At 38.0% G+C, this 25,769-nt stretch overlaps 1 protein-coding gene across 2 annotated transcripts in view; it reads right to left on the minus strand.

Moving 5' to 3' along the window:
* Positions 1-25,511, minus strand: part of LOC145671174 (sodium-dependent neutral amino acid transporter B(0)AT3) — a 235,153-nt gene extending 209,642 nt beyond the window's left edge. For both annotated transcript variants that reach the window (XR_014128460.1, XM_081740020.1), the window contains exon 1: positions 24,913-25,511. Coding sequence is in view for 1 of the 2 variants with exons in the window: in XM_081740020.1 (XP_081596146.1) it covers positions 24,913-25,141 (229 nt within the window). In the remaining variant the exon portion in view is untranslated. The remainder of the gene's footprint in view (positions 1-24,912) is intronic.
* Between the last annotated feature and the right edge of the window lie 258 nt (positions 25,512-25,769).

Genomic DNA, 25,769 nt, shown 5'->3' on the forward strand with positions numbered 1-25,769 from the left:
GCATCATAAGATTGGCGACAACTGCACTAAGATAAATATAAGCCCTGTACGTGGGTTTTCTCACAGTTCCCTGTTTCTTTCCACTTTCTTCATTCTACAATGGTCATCTTTCTCATTATCACCGTCTCCCTTAAGAGGCCTCCTCCCGGCGAAATTAAAATACTGCTAATTTTACAGTAATTATGTGATATCTTGAAATAGATAAAAGATAATTGAAATGTGGAACAAGAGCGCCCTAGACAACATTATTTTGCGTGAGGTGCCGTTATCACAAGTCACCTAGTGGCTTTCCGTTTTCAGCCGTTTAGAAACGCGAAAATAAATGCCGACTTTCAAAATGGCTCGAAATCGAAAGCAGATAAGTGAGTCGGGATAACGGTATCTCATGTAAAATGATATTGTCTAGGGCGCTCTTGTTCCACATTTCAATTATCTTTTATATATTTGAAGATATCACTTAATTACTGTAAAATTAGCAGTATTTTAATTTCGCCAGGATGAGGCCTCTTAACCTCAGTATACAATTGCGGGACGTTAAACTAAAAAAAAAGAAAGAAAGAAAGAAAGAAAGAAAAAGAAAAGAAAGGAAAATTCTTGTTTAGAGCGAAACTCCATTATCCATTTAACTGTGTTATTAAAAATAATATTAACACAGTTAAAGGAAATATAAAAACTGCGTACATGTTATAGTCATAAATACTATATCTGTTTCCCCTGCACTTAAAGTCCAGTATAAACATAAGAGATTAAAGAAAATTTACAACACATTTACTTAAGACGGAAGGCATAACTGGGAAATGTTTACCTAAGAAGTTGAAAGGGATTTCTAAAAGTATTGTTTACAAAATTGCGAAATCTAACTCAGCTTAAAATGATACTTCTTAGAACACTGATACGGCTAAAGCTAAAGTGTTACACATTTTCAGTGTCCTCTGCGCTTAAAAAAAGGTGTGGTCAGCACCACTTTCGCCCGCCTATAATCTACAGCAGTGGCGTAACTAGTAGTAGTCCTGCAACGCGGGGGGACAGGACAAAAGGGGGTTAATTTGAAATTAAATGAAATCTTTTAAGTTTTACGTCCCACGGTTATGCCGAATAGGTTAAAGGTGACGTTGATGATGAGAAATGAATGCAATGGTGGAATGAATAAAATGGGGAAAAAACGGGAGAACCCCGAGAGAACCCACGAACACAGTGTTTGTCCACCACAAAGTTCACTTGGGCGAGTTGGGATCGAACTAGGAACTCCACTCACCAGAGGTGAACGCTCTACCACTGTGCCACCGTGCCCCGGACAAAAATAATTGAGTGATAAAAAAAATTAAGCTATTATTTATATATTTTTCAAAGAATAGTAAACTTCTGATATACTTATCATAGTCGGGGTTCTGGCTGGTCTCCCAGTTTTTAATTTCTAGATCCGCCACTGAACACATTTCAGTCTATAGAGCACATCGAACTTAACAAAATGGTATACTTGTAAATTCTAATGCGTAGTTTCCGAGAAAATCGTCAATAACGAACTTGTATGATGCTAGAAAGAATGTCTTCCGTTGTCAGTAATATACCTTACTGACATGGGCGCCCAAAGAAAATTTTCTAGGGGAGGCATCTCCCTGGTTGCTATATTACGTTTGGTATTTTTTTATTTGTATTAAGAGTCTTCATCCCGGCGAAATTAAAATACCGCTAATTTTACAGTAATTATGTGATATCTTCAAATAGATAGAAGATAATCGAAATGTGGAACAACAGCGCCCTAGATAATACTATTTTACATGAGAAACCGTTATCACGACTCACTTATCTGCTTTCGATTTCGATGCCATTTTGAAAATCGGCATTTATTTTCGCGTTTCTAAACAGCTGAAAACGGGAAGCCGCTAGGTGACTTGTGATAACGGTACCTCACGCAAAATAATATTGTCTAGGGCGCTCTTGTTTCATATTTCAATTATCTTTTATGTATTTGAAGATATCACATAATTACTGTAAAATTAGCGGTATTTTAATTTCGCCGGGATGAAGGCTCTTACGAAAAATCTTAAGAAATTTAAGTTGTTATTACAATCGTGCAGCCATATTTTCGTGAGCAGGGTCTCCCTGCCCTCTTCGGGCGCCCATGCTTATGGATATTTTTTTACATATATATTCAGGTGATACAATAAATCCTACTTAGGTAGATACCATCCGTAACTTAGTTCGTCTAAAAACTATGCGTATAAAGCAACTAAAGGGAATATTAGGTCTTTTTGTATGGAGCTCGAATGCTTTTAAACCAACTTTGCAATGAAAATGATTGTTATGTCAATACTACAGAAAGGAAAATGAAACAATAACTGTCAAATCATACTTACACGTTAGTAGATGAAATAAAATGGGGAAAAAAAAAAGTAATTACACGTCTCGAACTCTGCATTGTACCATTGTAATTACAAAATTATGGACCATGAATTTAAATTAATTGCTACTCGGAAGTAATAATTCAGAATTACTCATTTAATGGTACTCAAAAAAAAAAAAAAAATTATATTGCTTTGAACATATCTACATATGCAAAGTATGGTCGTAAAGTAGACATGCAAAAGAAGTGGAAGGAAATGTTTTAAGTTTTACGTCCCACGTTTCTGCCGCCTAGGCTAAAGGAAACGGTGATGATGAGAAATGAATGAAAGGGCGGAATGAATAAAGTGGGAGGAAACGGAAGAACTCCGAGAAACCCCACACACAAGATGTTTGTCCACCAAAAATTCCACTTAGTGGACTTCTTCGCAAGACCAGTTTTCCAAACGAGTAGCCATTTGTGTTGACATACAACTAGGTGTCGAGTGGCTCAAACCAGGGACGTACGCAGGAATTTATTTCGGGAGGGGTCCTAATACAATTTGAGGCTAAATTATATGAAAATTACTAAAATTGCACCTAAAAGTAGACTACATTTACAGAAAAGTCGGGATTTCGGGGGGTCCTGACCCTCAGGACCCAACCCCTGCGTACGCCCTTGGCTCAAACTGTGCACAATTGCCAACTCAATGTTTTAAAATTACCGCACACTTCTCATTCCAGAAATATTGGCCTTGTAAATCTCTTTCTGATCCTCTTTCGTATTTATAGATCTAGTTGACAGAAATTGGCAAATGAATTTCGAGAGCCAATGCTTGAAAAGGATGGTTCTGCATTGTACTATGTCAAAATTCCCTTAAACATCATAAATTCAAATCCAATAGTTGGAAGAATCTTTGTTTGTTGATCACTCGAAAGTAACTTCTTTTGTTATGATGATGCTAATGTAATAGAGTGGAATGTTAATGCCAGGTTACTAGACCAGAGCTTACGAAATTCCTAACGTAATGTTGTATTACTCTCCTTTTTCTTTGCCTTTTAGAACAGCGCTGAACAAAATAGAAAAGCAAAACGAAATGAGTAGGAAGAGAGGCGCCTGCAAAATATTGGCAAATGTCCGGCGAATGCTATCATCGGCAGACGCTTCAGGAAGTTTTGGCAAAGGAACCAACCAGGTACCGAATTAGAGACACTACAAGTCGCCTCCAACAGCATTCATCTCTTCCACTTCTTCTCAAACTAAAAGCAACGATTGAAATATGCTGATGTTATTTTAGACAAGAGAAGAAAAAAAGATAGTTTATACATTCTTTCAATGACCTTTATGTCTTTCTTCGGTCCAAGATTTTTCCGTGTTCTTCATTACACAACGCATCTTCTACAACAGTCAGAATCGGTAACATGTCCGATACGTTAGTACTTGGTGAAAGTAGGTATAAATAAAGCAGACCAGCAACTGCTGTTCATTCTGTGATGTACAGACTTCAAATACTTCATAGCATTGGCGTACAGGTGGCGTTGGGGTAGAAATAAAGCAATAAGGGCTAGTAATTGGGCCAATGGAAACTGCGGCCATCCAATGACAATAATATGGCTATAACTTAACAACATAACCAATTTTGAATAAGAGTAATTTCAATATATTTTTTTGTCAATATTCGAGATCAGACCAGAACTTTGGAGACACCTTGGTCTCGTGTCGATTTACAAGTGTTTTTTTTCCTCAGTCTCGGACTCGTCTCGAGTAACTCTCGATATTTGAGTTTCTGTCCTGTCTCGCTTTATAAACACCCATCAAGACATCGGTTTCGTGTCTAATATTGACCAAGGGGGCGCAGTGGCTCAGTGGTAGAGCGTTCACCTCCGGTGCTTGGGGTCCCTGGTTAGATCCAAGCTCGCACCGTGTGGACTTTGTGGTGGACAAACACCGTGCTTGTGGGTTTTTCGGGGTTCTCCCGTTTCCTTCCACTTTCCTCATTCCACCATTTCACTCATCTCTCATCATCACCGTCTCCTTTAGTCTAACCGGCATAAGCGTGGGACGTAAAACTTAAAGATTTAATTTAATTTCATTTCTAATATTGGGCACGAGCTTTTTCGTGGCTAAGCGGTTAGCGCACACACTATTGGGGTGGATGTTCTGGGTTCGATTACCAACGAAAGCTCATGTGTTTCGGATTCTACGTTAAGCTGTAACTCCACGTCTCGTATAGCCTCGCTGAATCAAATACAAGCAAATCAAAATCTAATGTTGGCCAGAAGACCATACGATATCGGGGGGCACAAATTTACAAAACGAAATAAGGGAAGAAAAGATTTTCAAGAATCGAGACGAGACAGAAAGAATTCTTCGAATATTGAGACGTTATTTCTACAAAATTTTACTAGACTAACACTATTTCTCGTCTCGTGTTGTCTCGTGAGCAAACACTTCTTGTGGAGATTCAATTGTAACTTGAAAACTGCATTGTTTCAATTTAATCAAGCATTATTTCAGGTTTTGCCAGGGGAAGAAGATAAGACTTTCACGTCATTTAATTAATATGTTATTATAAAACATTAAAATACATATGTTTCCCATACTCTGGGGTAAGCAACTACCCTTCATTCAACCTCTGTAACTCGAAGTTTTATTCATTCACCCTCTATAACTCGAAGTTTTATTCATTCAACCTCTATAACTCGAAGTTTTATTCATTCAACCTCTATAACTCGAAGTTTTATTCATTCAACCTCTATAACTCGAAGTTTTATTCATTCAACCTCTATAACTCGAAGTTTCATTCATTCAACCTCTATAACTCGAAGTTTCATTCATTCAACCTCTATAACTCGAAGTTTTATTCATTCAACCTCTATAACTCGAAGTTGTGGAACTTCCTTAAATTAAATAAGATGACTAGTAAAAATAAAATACTAGACATGAGTCTGAGTTGCTAATATGAAAAACATAATTACATATTAGCAACAATGACAATTATGTAAAGGCATAGAGCTATAGCTTCGAGTTACCCAGGTCACATTACGAGAGATTCGATTTAGAAGTAAACTTCGACTCTTAAAGGTTCGCAGATATGGAAGTTCGAGTTACCGAGGTTTGTAATTTTTAAACATTCGGCTTACAGATGTTATTTTTACATTTGAGTATTATGGGAAGATCAAGTGAATGTGAAAAAATTCGAGTTAACGAGGTCCAACTGTAAGACCCAAACGCAATATTTTTACGAGGAGAAGTCAAAAAGTAAAGGGACATTGGCATCGCACTAAGGTTTGGTAACACTGCCTAACATCCAGCGCTGAATTAGTGTCGTTTGCAACACTTCTATAATAATGTCACTCTTATTCCCGCGTTAGTCGTTGGAGTGTAGCAGACCGTTAAACATGGCAGTGCTATTGTCGATCTGCACCAAGGAGGAAATGACGACAGTGATTCGCTTTTTGTTTGCGGAAGGTGTTAAACCTGCGGAAACTATTCGTCAAATGCAAGCACAGTACAGTATGGTGACAACTGTTTATCGCGAAGCAAGATCTATGAACGGATAGAGCGTTTCAAACAGGGAAGAACTTCTTTATGTGACGAGGGAAGATCGGGCAGGTCATCATCACGAACTTGGGTACATTATCATGAATCGAGAAGTAAGGCTACGAGCATGGTTTGAAAACACTCATCGTCCCCAGAAGTTAAGAAATTTAAACATCAATAATCAGCTATTATTATACCGCATTGACTTGATCCCTAGTCTTCTGTTGCAAGCGCTGCTATCGTCTGAAGGAATTCCACTCGCTTTCTCTGGCTTAGCAACAGCTGAACCCTTATTGGCTTAACGTGAGGGTGTGAGCTTTAGTTCGCATTTTTGCCGCGGCTCAAGACATTTTGGCAGCACAATAGTCATTGATGAAGTGCAAAATTGGTTACAGGTGCAATCGATTTTTTTTCTCCTACGGAATAAAAAAAAACTTGTGAAACGTTGGGAAAACTGCGTTGAAGTGCAGGAAGATTATGTATAAGCAGTGGCATATTTACGATTTTGTTTCGGGGGGGCTTTGCCTGAAAATGTGAAAATTCTGCAAGATATTTTATATACTTTACTATAGTAAGTAAAATTTCAGGGGGGGCTTAAGCCCGAAAGACCCCCCTAAATACGCCACTGTGTATAAGGTAATATATGTTTTAGTTTAATGTCATTAGAATAAATGTACCTTTTCTCATGCCTCTTTACTTTATGACTTCACCTCGTAGTTGGCAGGAGTGGTGGCAAGAAAGCGTATCTTTGGCAATGATAATTAAAATGATAAATGAAGCACTTCTCAAAAGTACTTCTGATATGCATGAACATTATTTAAAAAAAATAATAATAATAAAGTGATACGGAATATTGAATGATAATATATGAATACATGAGATAAAATGAAGTAGTCTATATTGCCCTGTCAAACAATTGCGAATCTTCTGGCGACGTCCACGGATAGAAGATATTGTTATCTAAGTATAGCGTCATGTTATCAACAATTGAAGTACAATTTACGCAACGCAATAATTGACTTTCAATTGCAATCCAAAGCCCTAAACAAGATATATTTATAGAAAAACAAATATAGGTATATCGACTTTCGTCATTTCAACGATTAAAAAAAAAAAAAAATCCCTGATTAATTACCGGTTAATTGGTTCGTTTTAGTTAGCTAGTAAAAGTAAGGAAAAACGAAATTAAACATTTTTTTTCCTCTACACGTGTTCAGACGGTCAAAGTATAAAAAGAAAGTAAATTTGCAATGATGCAAGTTTCGTAATACGTTAAACTAATCTACAATATTGCTGACAAGATTATTATAAATATTCCATTGAATAAGTAACGTATTGATGCCACATGACGTGATTTCACACGTAAAGATTGATATGAGCTCTCCAAATTGACGAGATTATAATATCCAGAGACGAATCCCATTAACTGGAATTCACATTTCGATGATTAATTACATTTTGCTTCCATCATAAATGATCATAAAAGTGTTTATTCATCGAGATTATGAGAATAGGCTAATGAATCACAGAAGGTGAAGCGGGAATAAACTACCGTCCATCCGTTCGAGACAATAACATCCTAATATTCATTAGAGATTAGGCTTATGGTATTTAAAACACCAACCTAATTCCCGCCAATATTTTGACCTTTCAACGAAATAAAATAAAAATGAAATCTTTCAGTTTAACACCCCACAATTATGCCCTACGGAAGAATTGGTGGAATGAGAATGCGGAAGGAAACGGGAGAATCTGGAGAAAACCCACGGACGCGATGTTGTCCACCACAAATTTACTTGGTCGGGGATCGAACGCGAAATAAAAATGTAAAAGATGAGAAACATACTGATCTACATATCTCAACGATTTCAACAAGTTGATGTGAGATTGTATAAATTCTCATGTGTGGTTTTGAGCTCCTCCGTGGCTAAGCGGTTAGCGTACGCGCCTTTGGCGTGGGAGACCCGGGTTCGATTCCCGGCGGGAGCTCATGTGGTTCGGATTCCACGTTAATCAGTAGGTCCACGTCTCATATAGCCTCGCTGCTGAAAGGGACGCTAAACTAAAATCAACTCAACTCAACTCATGTGTGGTTTTCGAGAAGGTCCAGAAAATCGAGCTTTTTTTTTTGGTAAATATTACAAATTAAGCTGTACGCTAACCACGTTACCAATTAGGATAAAACTGATACTGAAAAGTATACCCTTATTGATTCTTTTCACTCAGACACTAACAAAACTATTAAATTTTATTTATTTATTGTTGAAGTATGTTATTGTATAACTCTTATCGCCATAACCGAATAACCGAAAGGTGTACCTCAAAAATTCCGATTTTAACACCGGTACGTACCATATACGATTTTACGAGATCTGCCGATCGCTGTACGAATCATATACGATGGATGCTTCATTCGTTGGGTATCGAACTTGACTAGAACGGCAGATCTCAAGGCAGCAGATTTGGCACATCATCAAAGGGCATAAGTTGAGCTAATGACACTAATAAAATCTGACTCACGCCTATTGGTTATCCCAGAGACGACATATCAAACAACGGACTACATGGAGATGAACAAAAACAGATGCATGCGGGTAAATTGCCATGTGCAGTTTTCGGGAAAATCTTAAAAAACGAATTTTCATAGTGGTTAAAAGTATGTTGCTCTGTTGCCATTAATAATTGATAATATTTACAGATTTTCATGTAAGTGTACATTTAAAAAAAGTCAGTAAGTTCTATCTCTTGTTTTTTTTAATTTTCTCTTAATAAAATCAAACCATTTGGCGTAACAGCCCCTTTTGAGAGCTTGAGCTTCTATAACGCCATCTGTTAGCAACCGGCTGAACTATGTCCAGTCTAGGGACGAACACTTGGGCAGCGCCCTGTGTCATCCTGTCTCTAACAGGCATATCAAGAGCTTTCTAGACCTAATTGTTGTATCTTTTATTTACGTGGCACCCCAGTCTGCCTCACTACGCTGGATGGACGTCGAAAAGTGGGAAGCATAGGCCGGGTATTGAACCCGGGACCACGCGGACGCGAATCCAACGCTCTAACCACTAGACTATTCCCATCCTACTCTTAAGGTGGATCACCACCTGGAAGTCAGTACGAATTTTAGCTCATTGCCTTAACTACTGCACAATGAAACGTTACATTTTATAAATATTGCATTATAAGATAGAGTTATGTTTCAGCTACAACATAAGACACTGATTCATTTGGTTGCGTCGTCTGATATCAAAAAATGTAACAAATAAATGAAAATGTTTGATTTGTTTTACAATGAGTACACAAGATGGCACTTACTATTAGATCTTACTAGAACTGCTCAGTTTTATGAAATGTTTATTTGTATATGTGAAGTATTTTAAAGTAACGATCTTATTAGGAAATAGATATATTGTTTGACCATTGCTTGTGTTAAGTTTCATATTTTATTTAAATATTAATTTACATTTAAGGAAATAGATTTTGAGAAAAAATTTGCGCAGAACGCCATAATGCGTTATTGCCAAATTTGTACGTTTACTGTGGTAGTCACAATAAGAAAATTCCTGGATTCCAGCGTTGCAGTTCGAGAAGGGAACATAGCTGTGACTTGCGGTACGGGTCGAAAATTAATTTCACCAGTAAGTGTTCAAACAGAAGTCCATGATTACTTCCTTTATTGACAGTATCGAGCAATGCAGCACTATTCAAGCAGCGTTTGGCATAGCACCGAGAACACCTAGTGATCCAGCTTAATGGTGACACCTAACAGTGTAGCACATTCTACTTATAAATAACAACTTGGGAGTGTGTGGCTTGGAAGAAAACTGCATTATGTAACTGGAAGATTAAAGTAAATGACATTATACAAGTATATATGAAAAAGTTGTTTAAAAGACACTACATATGCTAACTACTAACAATGCTACTAATAAATTTGTCAATCTTTTTCTTCTACCACAAAATCGACCTTGATCTAGACAAGACGTCAGTCACATACACCTCTCAGGATTACATACTTTTATCGTCTCGATCTTGTAATAACAACAGCAATAAAATTAATTAATGTCCAACCACAGATTGTAAACGTCTCATACACAAAGAGGAAGGACGTCTGTATCTTAAACGCTCTAAGAAAAGAAAAGTTAAATGTACTTTTATTCTTTTTTTGCACATTGCAGTAATCAGAGCTGAACGTCTGGAGAGTAAATCTGTTTGGTTTGAACATATGGCGTCCCTTATTTACCATAGGTAGTTTCTGCTTTGTGCGCCGTCCACACTAGTTAATAAGTTTCCTTTATCTGTTTCTTGTTATAGATTGTTTTTAAACTTTATTTCATTATTTCTTAAGGTAATTGTGCATGTCCTGTCTGGTATTTAGTCACGTGACTCTTCAAGGTGACAAAAGTATAATGGTACGGTAATTGATTTGACTTGTAACCTACAGGTATTTAACTAAGATATATCTCCATTCAACTTTTATATTGATTTCAATTAAACAGAAATCATTTTAACAATAACAACACAGTAAAATTTGTTCATTAAGTCACTTCTTTAATTTTGAAATTCAATTGGTCACGTCACTTGTCTGATAAAAGCAACAGAAGAAGTTGTAAATACAGATAAAGTAACGAAAACGTGGTGCAAACTTGATGGCGTGTGGACTAAACCAATGAAACGAAAGCTGTGACGCGGCGCTGCCATGTTGTAAAGGAGCGTGGCTAAGCGGACGTACTAAAGCGCTAAAGGAATTCTATTTCAAGGTTGCCCTCGGAAAATATGTGAAACATACTTCGGCTCCACCTCTACCAATCTCTTACGGAGAAAACCTTCCCCTTGCTTTTGGGGAAGAACCCTATCCGCATCCAAATACTGAAGGGTCTCGGCCACAGCACTTGTCCCATCTCTTTCTTGGGAGGTACGCGTAAAGAAACATACGTACAGCAGCGCCAGCAGTGGCACATTTGAAATACAAAGGCTCTAGTAGGTGAACAGGAGGCAACTAAAGCCTGTGACAAACATCTTGGCATTTCAGCTAAACGAATAAAACGCGAGCTCTGATGCGACGTTGCCAAGTGGTAAAGGGGTGTGGTATGGCTAAGCAGACAAACTACAGCGCGATCAGGGAATAGACATGGATGTGTACAAAATAAACGTGGCAATACCGCTGGCCTCTCATTTGCTAGCAGCATTTAAAGAAAATTTAGAGCGCCGCCTTCAAATGCCAAGATGTTTGTCACGCCGTTTAGACTGTCGTGAATATATACGAAGAAATGGCAACACCACACACCTCTCATTTGCTAAAAGGCGAAGGCTTCAAATGTCATAAAGTTTGCGCCACGCTTTAGTAACTTTCCCTAAGCAAAAGAAAAAAAAATCGACCTTTATTGGTTTCTTGAAGCAAATCTTTATGAACGGAATGTAATGAAATCTTTCAGTTTAACGTCCCACAATTATGCCCTTTCGGCTAGGAAGAATTAGTGGAATGAGAGTGTGGGAAGAAACGGGAATATCTCGAGAAAACCCACGGACACGATGTTGTCCACCACAAACTTATTTGCCCGGGAGCAAATCTTTATAAAACTGTATTTATAACATAGCTTAAATAACCGTTTCAGCATTTCCTTTCTTCTGTCCTAAATTTACAGTTAATAACAGGTTTGTTACTAGCATTGCTCGAATGATCAACTCGAAAATGAGATTAGAACTATCGTTTTAAATTCGATACGAGATGAGGAACATTACAATTGAATCGTTGAGTTCGAAAACCAGTCATCTCCATCGAAGCTAATTTGAGAAGAGTGACAAACAAAACTAAATTAGTCAATATGCATCTGACATATATAGGGCTGATTTCATTTTCTTACTGTAGAATTAATATTTTTCTACTCCCCAGAAATGAAAATAACCCTATATGTCAGATGCATACATGGGCGCCGAGTACGGGGGTGCTCCGGAGCTCCAGCACCCACAAGATTTTTAGTTTGATAGGAACAATATAAAATAAATATTTCTCATTTGCCATTATCAAAAAATAATAAGCAATTAAAACATGGAGATAGAAGTTAAAATTTCTAACCTCTAAAACACAATTGTTTGTTTGAAATGTGTCTATGAAAAGGCAATCAAGCAACACCTTGCCTTCTTCTTTGCCTATCCCTGGCCTAGTCAAAGGCAGTCCCCACGATAATAATTTAAAAAAAAAAATGAAACTCTATTGTGAATATAATCGAGCACAGCTGTTTATGATAGTGTTCATAAAGGGTTTTAACTAAAAGGAAATCAATCAAAAATATGGACACTCTCCTCAAAACATATAACACGTCCCACCATTGATATGCATCCACATAAATTTGGGAAAGTCAGCGCCGTTGGATGCATATTGACTAATGTAGTTTTGTTTGCCATTCCTCTCAAATTAGCTTCGATGGAGATGACCTCTTTTCGAACTCAACGATTCAATTAGACTCGAGTCTTGTGGCCAACATTATTAGGTCACCCAAGTATTTAGATCTCAAACAATCTTTCTAGTGTTACATAATTCATACTATAAAACCTATAACTTGATTGTACGAACAGTGAAGAGAATTTATCAACGTTTAAACTAGTGGTGGGCACAAAAAGCGGTTTTTCGGTTTTCGGTTTTTAGAAAAACCGAAACTGTTTTTTTAAAAATTTTCAAAAAACCGGTTTCGGTGAAAAACCGAAACCGGTTTCGGTTTTCTTCAAAACCGGTTCGGTTTTTCGCCGAAACCGGTTATCGGTTTTCTACAAAACCGGTTCGGTTTTTTAGCTGGTCCGGTTTCGGTTTTCTTCAAAACCGATTCCGGTTTATTTTTCCAAAATTTGTTCTATTTCTGACCAGAATGGTGTTTCGTTGTTCTCCGGAAACCGAATCCGTTTCCACAGAAATAGTTTTATATGTTTTCGAAAAGTTTTCACCGAAACCAGTTTCAGTGAAAACCGAACCGGTTGTGGAGAAAACCGAAATGTCAGTTTTTCGGGTTTCGGTTTTTATAGAAACCAGTTTTCGGTTTTTATAAAAACCGGTTTTGCCCATCCCTAGTTTAAACATGTGCAAATCATTACACAATATGCTCCAATAATACTTATGGTTTACAGTTTGAGTTTTAAGTTTTTGCGTCGCTTTCAGCAGAGAGGCTATATGAGACATGCACCTACCGCTTAACGTGGAACCCGAACCACACAAAGCTCCTACCGGAAATTGAACCCAGGTCTCCAACGTCAAAGGCGCGTACGCTAACCTCTTAGTCACGAGGGAACTCAATACGGTTTAGATGTTATACCGCACTCTTCATGTACTGTATCTCTTTTAATACGAGAGGATTCTGATAATTTCTAAATGAAGTTAAGGGAGTGGGGAAATCAGGTAATAAATTTTGTACATAAATGTACAGAACGAGACGAGTTGAGAAATAATTCTTCGAGAATCGAAACGAGTCGAGAAAATTTTTTCGAGAATCGTGACGAAACGTAACTTCTACAAAATTTACCTCTTTTTTTTACCTTTTCCATCTGCAGGGACTTACATAATCATTTATTCTTATTGATCAACCGTCATCTTTAGCTTACAAAAAGGGCTGCAGTGGTTCAGTGATAGAGCGTTCACCTCTGGTGCATGGGGTCCCAGATTCGAGAATCCCAACCCGCACCAAGTACGCTTTGTGGTGGACAAACACCGTGTGCGGGGGTTATCTCGGAATTCTCCTATTTCCTCCAACTTTCTTCATTCCACTGTTACATTCATTTCTCATCATCACCGTCTCCTTTAGCCTTGCCGGCATAATCGTGGGACGTAAAACTAAAAGTTTTCATTTATTTCTTTCAATAGAAGTGATCTATAATACGTAACGCGTAATTTCTGAAGGTACTAGGGTCTATAATAAAAAAAAAAAGGTTATGAGTACAGTGTTATTTTGTATACTTAAATAAAACATCCTTATTTCCAAGTATACAGTACATACATTCACGCGTACACTTAGAAATAGGTCAAGGAAGTTGGGCTCTACACAACCATGTGTCATTTAGTTTATTTTAACGTTCGAATCATAAGTGCCCTTTTACCCTACGTAACTTTGGAATTGATAGTTTTCAGTTTAACGTCCCTTTCAGCAGCGAGGCTATATGAGACGAGGACCTGTAGCTCAATGCGGGATCCGAACCACATGAGTTCCCACCCGGGAATTGAATCCGGGTCTCCCACGCAATAGGCGTGTACACTAACCGCTTTGCCACGAAGGAAGTCCAAATTTGGAATTCAAAGTGGGCTATAGTCTCTGCAAGACCAAATCTATATATATATAAATCAAAGTGACTATGTTTGTGACTCAATAACTCTAGAAGAACCCGACCGATCTCGATCAAATTTTCAATATAGATGAGGTTCGGGCCTGAAATGTTTTTTTTTTTTTTATCATTTCAGTTTGGCGGTGCAACTTAGGGGAGGTAATATATATATATATATAGATATAGATATAGATATAGATATAGATAGATAGATAGATAGATAGATAGATAGATAGATAGATAGATATAATGATCGAACACGACCGACATTAGTGTCGAATCAATAGTTTTAGGAGTTGCTGAGATGAACAGTGACACTTCCGATACCATTTAAATCCAAACTCAGCCACGCAACTTGACAAGGGGGAAGGGCCGATATTAGTGTCGACTTCATGGTTTCCGGGGTCGCTGAGACGAACAGTGACACTTCCGATGCCGTTTCAATCCAAATTCATCCCTTCATATCCACAATGAAACGTATTCTCCCCGTGCGAAGAACGAGTATTCTGCTATTAACCTTATCAATTTTTGGCATACCTCAAGTTAATCTATGCCTACTTCTATTATTATTATTATTATTATTATTATTATTATTATTATTATTATTATTATTATTATTATTATTATTATTATTATTATTATTATTATTATTATTATTATTATTATATTATTTAAAATCTTTAATTGTTTGATCAAATGGTTAACGACATGGACAGTCTTTTTGAATACTCTGTGTTAAAGTCCTTCAGCGTGCCCTTTGCCTTCGCATGGGAAAACATCGTTATTATTGATCGATCTCCGCTTCGCAGCTGCACCAAAAGGGTTTTTGTTCACTGCAACTATGAAAAGAAAATGGAAAAATGGATTAAGGTTATACGTGTCGGGGGATTTTCCATTCACATGACCCAGTTTCCAAACTTTACGTATCACAAAAGATTTTGGTTCAAAATCTTCAAACGTATTTGTAACCCTATCCACACAACAAATTAATTTTCATTTAATAATAAGTTTAGAGTTTGTGTTAGCGTAGTTGGTAAGGAATCAATCGATAAAGTGACCGACACGGGTTCGATCCCCGTCTAATAGTGTCCACGAGACGAGAAGTACCTATTCTAATTCGAAAAAAAAAATGAAATGAAATCTTTAAGTTTTACGTCCCACGGTTATGCCGGTTAGGCTAAAGGAGACGGTGATGATGAGTAATGAATGAAATGGCGGAATGAAGAAAGTTGGAGGAAACGAGAGAACCCCGAGAAAACCCACGAGCACGGTGTTTGTCCACCACAAACTCCACACGGCGCGAGCTGGGATCGAACCAGGGACCCCAAGCACCGGAGATGAACGCTCTACCACTGAGGCACCGCGCTCCCCCTATTCTAATTCGAGTCGGGACAATAAATTTTAGGATTAACACTAATTCACCCAAGTTTTAGATTATCAAACACTCTTCTGATGTTACATGATTCAGAGTAATAAAAACTATAAATTGATTAAATAATTGTACGAACACAAATGAAGAGTATTTATCAACGTTTAAAGATATGCACTTCATTACACACCGTACTCCAATAATAAATATAATTTACATATTGTTATTCCACACCCTTTGTGGACTTCTCGTGGCGCCTATGGATTCTGATCACTTCTAAATGAAATTAAGAAAAAAATACATTTTATTTTTAAACTTACAAAACAAATCGACTAAAGCTTTTCGAGAATCGGTACGAAACGAGACTTCTACAAAATTTACGGTATCAGATGACAAAACCTTATTTTTCGTCTTATCTCGTATCGTTTGCAACATTATTCCCGAAAGTTTTTTTTTTTTTTCTATCTCATTCTATCCTCGAATACTGAAAATTGCTGTTTAGCTTGCGTGGGCTCGGGTTTTGCTATCCTCAATGGGGCTTACACTAGCTGGGGCTCGCTATGCTTAGTGGGGCTTGTGCAAACTAATCTCAACGTGGCTCACGCTAGCTCAAAATCATTGTCATCAATAGGGGTTGCGCTCACTAATCACAATGGGACTCACGCTAGACCAGACTCACGCTAAATCAGGCTCAGTATTCTGAATGGTGCTTGCGCTCACTAACCTTAATGTGTCTAAGGCTAGCTCAAGCTCACTATCATCAATAGGGCTTACTCTCACTGATCTCTATAAGATTCACGCTAGATCAGGCTCAGTAACATCAATGGAGCTCACGCTAAATCAGGCTCATGCGCTCACTAATCTCAATGTTGTTTACGCTAGCTCAGGCTCACCATCCCCAATGGGGCTTGTGTTCACTAATATCAGTGTGGCTCATGCTGGATCAGGCTCACTAATCTCAATGAGATTCACTCTAAATCAGGCTCACTATCTTCTACGGAACTTGCACTCACTAATCTCAATGAGACTCACGGTAGCTCAAGGTTACTATTGTCATTAATCAGACTTGCAGCCAATCGATTGCTATCGTCAATTAGAGTAACGCTAGCTCACTGACGTCACTGGACTCGCGCTTACTAAGGGCTCAGGCTCATTAGCCTTATTGGGGATGCACTCTATTGAACTAGAGTTTTGCCTTTGTATTCATTTGCTTCTATGGTTTTATGTACAAAATTTATGTTTTGATCTTTTTATCTTAATTTCTTCTAGAAGCTATCTGAATCCTTCTGTGTCACGGAAGATTCACGAAAGCTGTGATATAACAACTTTTATATCTTATTTATTAGTGGAATAGATTGCGAAATAACCTGCATATTTTTAAATGTTGACAAATGCTCATCATTTTATTCATTTAAATTTATAGTGTTTATTGTATGAATCATGTAACACTAAAATCAAGGGCGCCGATCCTGGGGGGCCGAGGCCCCCCCAAAAGATCATGTGAGCCCCCCTCTTGTAATTTGAATATACAATATTTGGCAATTTGTCTTAAAATCTTCATATATATACCTTCTGCATCTGAATGCCCCCCCCCTTCCAAATTTACAGAGAAATCGGCGCCCTTGACTAAAACAGCATCTGAGATCTAAGACTTGGGTGAACTAGTGTTGCCACGAAACTTGTGAAATTTCTCTTCTCATCTCGTGGGTAACACTACTAGCGCGCGCGCCAATTGTTCACGGATTTCAGATTCAATTCCTGGTGAGAAAGAATATAAATTTGAACTCATTATGGTGGCTAGGAATCCAGCTCGATGCTGAAACGAACTCTAACTACCCAATCGAACCAATCAAGTATATTACCGTGGAAGATTAAATAAACTTGAACTCTCTGGAGTTAACAGTTTGAAAAGGGTTATGACCGACCAGACAGACCACTCTAGTTGTTTTATGAGTGGTGAAATACATCGGCTCGCATCGTCATGATTTTTAAGACGAAAATTCGCTACTCCTTAATTAAGTTACCTCCACAACTGCCTCACGATACTGCTTCAACATCGAAAATTCTTCACCTTCAGGATCGAACCACGGCCATACCCAGTGATGGATCTAGAAGGTAAAAACTGTGGGGAGGGGGGCAGCTAGAACCCAGACTATGATAGGTATATCATTAGTTTACTATAAACTTTTAAAAATATATAAACAATAGCTTCATGTTTGTCACTTAAAAAACTGAGGCTCTGCCCTAGGCGACCCAGCCCCGACTTAGATCCGCTACTGGTCACGCCCCAACCATTTGATTACACTTAATTTACAAAGATATTATTCGGATCGTGAAGTAAATATCGATTTTTCAGGAAATTATACGTTATGTTCATAAAAAGAAATTTTGTGAGTAAAACCTTTTAGTTACCACTTAAGACGAAGATTTGAATCTGAATGTGTGACATAAATTTACCTATCTTTTTTTATAGTTAAAGAAAATCATGGTTAGATTTAGTTACTTTTTCTTATATACATCAGTCGCATCTGTAGGTCTAGGCCTCTAGACGTTCTTCCCCTCTCCTGAGCCATGGAATCCCAGAAAAGAATTAAGGAAAGCAGGCCTGAGAGAAAGTTGTCAGTTTGATGAATGTCCCTGAAACGTGAATGTTTTCACTTCATCCACATATCTTTAACTTTTTTCTTTCTTGTCTTCCTTTTTTTCTAATTGTACAGTGTGCAGCAAAAGTTCTCTCTCTTTCCTTAAAAAAAAAAAATTAAAAAAAAAAAATAAATCAATAAAATGACGTTCTAATCCTTTGAAAAAACATATTTAGCTGGTTGATTGGAGGTTCCTTACTGTCCCTTTAGAGCAGTACTATTCAACCAGGGGTACGCGTACCCCTGTGTACGCAAAGATGTTCCTGGGAGTACGTAATCCTAAAATAAGTGTATTTCCAATCTTTGACCAAGAATCGAGGAGTTGTCGTCCCGAAAACAAACTCAATCATCTCATTAACAGGTTAGTTCTAAAGTTAGTTTTAGTTTTTGAATTTTTTGACATTGTTCTCAATGAGCGAATCATCAGGGAGAACGAGGGGAAAATCTCCCTCACTAGAACTGAATGTATCCCATGTTTTGAAATTTTCCATGTTAATTACTCGGATGTGCACTTTATCCCCTTGTAAATAGTCTTTTGATTGGCACACTGATTGTTTTTTTGTTGCGTCTCTATTTGTCCTCCTTTTCAATCAACAGAACATGTATATTACGTTCAATAAGTTAATTTCGATTTAATTTCTTTTAGACAGCTTCAGGGGCACACAATACGAAATTAAATGAAATCTTTCAGTTTTATGTCCCACGGTTATGCCGGTTAAGCTAAAGGAGACGGTGATTATGAGAAACGAGTGAAATGGTGGAATGAAGAAAATGGGAGGAAACGGGAGAACCCCGAGAAAACCCACGATCACGGTGTTTGTCCACCACAAAGTCCACACGGCGCGAGTTGGGATCGAACCAGGGACCCCAAGCACCGGAGGTGAACGCTCTACCACTGAGCCTCCTGGTACACAATAGGATACCAAACTGTGTCTAGGGGTACGCGAGAAAAAAAAAAGGTTGAATAGCACTGCTTTAGAGCATCCAGGCTATATAAGACGTGGGTCTATCGTTTAAAGTAGAGTCCAAACCACTGAAATCCGTTCAAATTTGAATGCTCCGATTCGAACTCGAGACCCTGAACACCAAAGCCGCATGAGTTAGCCACTAGACCAGCAGGAAGGGCTATATATGCTTTTAGTTTAGTTCTGTATAGTCAACAAATTGGCTTCCATCAAGGGCGTCGATCCTGGGGGGAGCCTTCTTAGACGACCCTTGTCTCAGCCAAACACACATCTGAATGTCCCCCCTCCCCTTAAAGTTACAGAAAAATCGGCGTCCTTGGTTCCCATTGCAATGTTTTTAGTTTTTAGACTTGTGTTTTGTATCTCTTAATTCAATTAGAAACCCAATTGCTTTTTAATGTATTAATTCAACGGCAGAAATTTTCAGTTTCCTCCAGCAATGGCGTATACAGCGGAGTTTCGGCAGTATACGAAGCACTACCTTGAGCAAGATATTATGCAAAAAGAAACATTTACCATGGTAAAATAAGTGTAAAAATACCTGAAATTACATAAACTTCGGAGTTTGAACTCCTCCATTAATGAACTGTGTACGCCACTGTAAGTCAGGAATCGACCTTGCGACCTCATGCAACAGAAGCATGTATATACATTACCAGTTCAACGACTCGATTGAAACGTTATTATTAAATTCAATTTTCTCTCGTACTGTTACGCTTTTTTTCCCTGAGGTTCGAGGTTAAGTGGACAATTAAATGAAACAACCATTGCCTGCAGCGAAGAGTTTTTTTTTTTTTTTTTGGTAAGTTATACCAACAATGCTCCAAAACACACAGAATGCGCCTTATGCTTTACATTACTCCCTGTAATTTGCTCATTGCTGCAGGTCTGGACAAAACATTCTCAGATTCAGAATTTGATTTGACTTTGATTTTAGCATCTCTTTCAGCATCGAAGCTATATAAGACGTGGACCTGCAACTTAACGTGGAATACGTAACACATGACTTCCCGCTGGAAATCGAACCCGGGTCTCCTACGCCAAAGGCGCATACACTAACTGCTTGCTTAGCCACGAAGGAGCTCATCCGATTCTGAATTGTCCAATCCCACATTGTATATGACGGCCTCCACGGTAAAATAATAATGAAAAACAATAATAATAATAATAATAATAATAATAATAATAATAATAATAATAATAATAATAATAATAATAATAATAAAAAGAAAGAAAGAAAAGAAAATCAAGACGAGGCAGGCACATAGGAATTTATTTTGGGGGGTACAAAGCTTTTGGGATAACCCAAATTCCATATAAGGATAAACTGTATTAAAATTTGTAAAATCACCCCTAAAATTAGACAAAATTTACAGAATAGTCGGTATTTTATGGGAGATCCAAAACCCCAGGATTTACTTCTGCAGACGTCCCTGCCTAATACTGACACGCTGCATCAAAAAACGGAACCGTTTTTCAACTCAATGTTGTTCTGATTTCCAACAAGTCCTTAATCGTAGCACAGCCTTCATTCTTACTAGATATATTTATACTACTGAATAAATTATGCAGTTTTGTAACTTTTTTTTTTTTTTTTAATTTTCTCTCGCCAATACCTACAAATTAAATGTAATAACGTTTTGATTCACTGTCCTTTTGTGGGCATCCGTTTATTTATTTATTTATTTATTTATTTATTTATTTCCTTTTTTCTTTTCTTTTCCTTCTGTGTATGTGTGCTTTGGTAGTAAACAAATGCAATGATCTAAAATGCTTTAAAATAAAGTGAAGGTGAAAAGGCTTGAAGCCGGAATATCTAAGATGTCTAACTATAACGCCCGGAAATATTCTTTGAGAAAAACAGAAAGAGAAGACGAAGATAAAAATAACTTGTAATTATCATTTAATAGTTGTCTATTGCTCGACGGAGAAAGGTAAAGATTCCATTCCTTAGGAAAGACATTCAACAAAAGAAAAGAAAAAAGAAAAGAAAAAAAGAAAAGAAAACAAAATCTTTGTTCAGTTTCCGAAAATAGTGGATCTCCAGCATGGGTGCACCCACAGGGGATCCAACGGGTCCAGACCCCCTTCCCTCAAAAAAAAGAAAAAAAGAAAGAAACTTCCTAACTCAACATACATTTATTCACTTCCTCAATAAAACTCTACTTGTTTAAACAGGGAAATGATTGTTGTAGCATGAAAATTTGATCTTACACTTCATCTGGACTCTTTCTCTTATAGAGCTCCCTCGTGGCTAAGCGGTTAGCGTACGCGTCTTTGGCGTGGTAGAACCGGGTTCGATTCCCGGCGGGAGCTCATGTGGTTCGGATTCCACGTTAATCAGTAGGTCCACGTCTCACATAGCCTCGCTGCTGAACGGGACGCTAAACTAAAATCAACTCAACTCTTTCTCTTATAAAAACAATCTAGTTCTATCATTTTTTCTTCTGAAAATATAGGTGGAAGTATTTTACAATTACCTATCATCTTTTCGGGTACAGAATGATACCTGTTCAGTACTACATAGACACTATACCTCCTAGTATTGGACTCTCTCCCAACATTTGGACCCCTCCGAACAAAAATTTCTTGGTGTGCACTTGATCTCCAGTGACGACATAGGAACGACCCGAGTTCGACTCTACGTAGCATCATGTGAATATGATGGCGAACTAGACTTTGTAAAACTTCCAATTCCTTGCCTTCTCCTGTTCCCCATCCAAATAATCCTATTTATATTTTATATTAGCGTCTTCGAAATTGTATTCTAACGTAACAAATTAAGTACAAGTTCCATACAAGAGTTCTTATAGTTTTGTGGCTGAAGATCGCTTCCCACACTTGGTAATGAGTTTAAAACCCGTTGATTCGTTGAACATAAACTCTGATTATGGTTAAGATCTCGCTAAGGGTTTTCACTACAGCGATAAACTACCGCTTATTTTAGAGTTTTTCTGTAATATCTTCAAAACAAATAAAAATATTCGAAAAGCAGAAACGTAGTAATCTAAACAATACGATTTTGCATGTGATACAGTTCTCATAAATCATCTATCTGCTTTCGATTTGCAACTGTAGATAGATTTAGTATTTTTTTGCGGGTTCTGTAAATAGCGACATACCAAAAGCAGATAGGTGAATTGTGGTAAAGGTATTATATGCAAAATCATATTGTCTAGTTCACTACGTTTTTGCTTTTCGAATATTTTGATTTGTTTTGAAGATATTAATTGTTTTGAAGAGTAGATTTTGTCCTTCATGCTAACGTAAACTTGTTTCAACTTATGCAGTCACTATCCATTTTATCACTGTACTAAACAATTATTAATAAAATCGCTATTAGTTCCATGAAATGAAATGAAATGAAATGAAATCTCCCAGTTTTACGTCCTACGTGTATGCCGGCTAGGCTAAAGGAGACGGTGACGAATGAGACATGAATGCAAGGGGTGGAATGAATAAAGTGAGAGGAAACAGGACAACCCCGAGAAAACCCACGCACACGGTGTTTGTCCACTACAAAATCCACTTGACACACCCACCACAGGTAAACGCTCTACTATTGAGCCATCGTAGTTCTACTGTTGGTTCATAATGTTTGGCTGTAAAGCAAATGCAAACGAGTGGGCGTAATCGTAAATCAACCACTGCACCCCCACACAAACACACGCACAGGATTTGATTCAGTAATTGTCCATTATTATTACCAGTGGCGTACGCAGAATTTCACCAAGGGAGGGTTCACTCGATTTCATTTCCTTTTCGGATAAACTTCTTAATATAGTAAATGTTTGTTTTCCCATATATCTAACTCTAGGGGGACTTTAAGCCCCAAAACCTCCCTTGCGTACGCCACTGACCACTACTAGTTTTCCAATATCATCAGCTCCACCACGTCGAATCATGAAATAAATGAAAATGAATTGTTTTAAAGTTTAACGTCCCACGTTTATGCCCGTTAGGCTAAGGAAGACGATGATGGAAGAATTGGTGGAATGAGAAAGAGGAGGAAACGAGAAAACCTCAAGACTACCCACTGACACGATGTTCTCTACCACAAACTTACTTGGCAAGGGATAGAACCAGGGACCCCACGCACCAGAGGTAAGCTCTCTACCACTGAACTACCATGCCCCTCCCCTTGTGGTCGAATCATTTAAGCTTGTATACAAAATAAGTATATTTTCTTTTTTTAACTTATTATCATCCATTCAATTGATAAGGTTTCCAATATATAAGACCTACCGGTGTCACTATTTCGAAAAGTTTGTTAATAAGTACGTATTTCAATGGCAAGATTTTTTTTTTTTCAGTCAACATAAAAATTCACGATACACCTACAATGCTGTCTTAAATGATTCCCGACGGTACCTCATATAATTTGAACCACACGTTAAGCTGTAGGTCACGTCTTATATAGCTTCGTTGCTGAAATGGGCACTAAACTGCCTATCAACCAAATAACTGACATTAAGCTACATATCGAAGTTTCAAATAGCTTTAGTGTTTACATGTACCTATTTCGGACTGTTCTGCCCAAAGGCAGTCTTTGGCATATCAATCTAATGTGGCAATGTGGGACAGAGGTAAAGTGTTTATCCCCAAGTGGTTCCGGAATATAAATGACAAAAGATCACAATGCAATCTTGAAGTTTTACGTCCGACGATTAGCCGGCTAGGCTAAAGGAGTCGGTGATGATGAGAAATGAATGAAATGATGGAATGAAGATAGTGGGAGGAAACGAGAGAACCCCGAGAAAACCCACACACACGTTGTTTGTCCACCACAAATCTCACTTGGCGCCGGCTGGGATCGACCTCATGCACCAGAAGTGAGCGCTCTACCACTGAGCCACCGCGGCCCCGATAAATGACAAAGTAGAAATTAAAACCTGAAGTTAAAAAATGAAATGAAATGAAATCTTTTTAGTTTAACTTTCCACGATTATGCACTTTAGGCTAAGGGAGAGGATGATTAAGACAAATTTATGAAGATGGAAGAATTGGTGGAACGATAATGTAGAAGGAAGCGTTAGTATTTCGAGAAAATTCATGGACCGGGGATCCACCACAAACTTCCTTTGACGGGAATCGAACCAGGGATCTCATTCACCACTAAGCCGCCATGTTCCCATGATAATGGAAGAATTGGTGGAATGAGAGTGGGGGAGGAAACGGGAGTACTCCGAGAAAATCTACGGACTGAGGATCTGCGATTCTCAGGGGGTCGAAACACGGACCCCACGCGCCAGAAGTAAGCTCTTTACCACTGAGCCACCGCACTCCCAAAACCTGAAGGTAAGAGGTACATTGAGAATTAATAATTCGGGATATGAAAATATATAAGAACTGCATAATATTATTAATCCGGTAATGCCTGGTAGCTCAGTGGCAGAGCGCTTATCTCTGGAGCGAGATGTCCGCGCTTCGATCCCAGGCCAACGGTTCTCTCAATTCCTCCTGCATTCTCATTCCATTTTTTAAATAATTCACTTTCATCAGTCACCTGTCTTTTTTATTCTCAAGAGCATAATCGTTTGGAACGTAAAGCAAAAATATCTTATTTCACTTTCGTTACGTAAGTAATCATTACATTAATTAATCTTATTTCCTGTAGAGTCAACCAATCAGCTTCTCCATCGACAAATATTATCTCCAATATTCTTCATACGCTATGCAATCTAATGTACTTTATTTTTCTTTTCAAGTAATGCAAACTTAAGACAGATATGATTATGCAATGTAAACAGAAAAAAAACGTTAACTTACCTCCTCCATTTTGTTGACATAGGTAAGGAAATCTCCATATGTTCCCGAGACCCACAGAGTAACCAATGATACTTAAGAAGAACTGCAGTTTGTTTGACCACGCGGCACGTTCTTCAGTCGGGGGTGGAAGAACAATCGTCACAGATCCATCAGCTTCATTCAAAGGATCCAACTCCTGCCCGTTCTCCATGTGATGGTTTTCCTTCCCGTGATGATCTTTCACCACCATGGTTCAAGATAAACGTGTTTGCAAATATTAAACCGGGTATACAGGCGAAAAACAAACACAATTTTTTTTATCAATGAAAAAACTTGAATGAAAAACCAGATAAAAAAACTTCCTTTCACAGGATGCTATTTACTGCTACTACTACTACGAAAGGTTGCACACAATTTTTAGAGCACTTGAAGCAACAACGCTTGCAGTCACAATGCAGTTGTAGAACACAAGAGACTTGCTCCACCAGAAGAACTGAAATGTTCGTTCAACCACTCTGGTAGGATAGCTCTATGCTTGTAGTTGCACCGTCCCACGTTGATCGGATCTACTACTCCTGAACTAGTGAACATTGACGAATGCACACACACACTACCACTAACTACCCGCATACACATACAAACACACGTGCTCCGTAACGTCCTTAAGCAGTAGCCAATCAGAGCAATGCGCGGGAGTTGAGACAAGCGAATGCGTGCGAGAGTCGATGCTTATAATCTTCGGATTGGAAGCGACCACGTGACGCGGGAAAGAGCAGCTGATATGTGTTATTTTTGTTTTTCGGAAAATTATTATTATTTTTTTTTTCAATACATCTTCATCAATCTTCGTACGACTTTACAACAAATTAAATATAATC

The sequence above is a fragment of the Thermobia domestica genome, chromosome 2 (genome assembly GCF_964235325.1).
Source record: "Thermobia domestica chromosome 2, izTheDome1.hap1.1, whole genome shotgun sequence".
NCBI lineage: Eukaryota > Metazoa > Arthropoda > Insecta > Zygentoma > Lepismatidae > Thermobia > Thermobia domestica.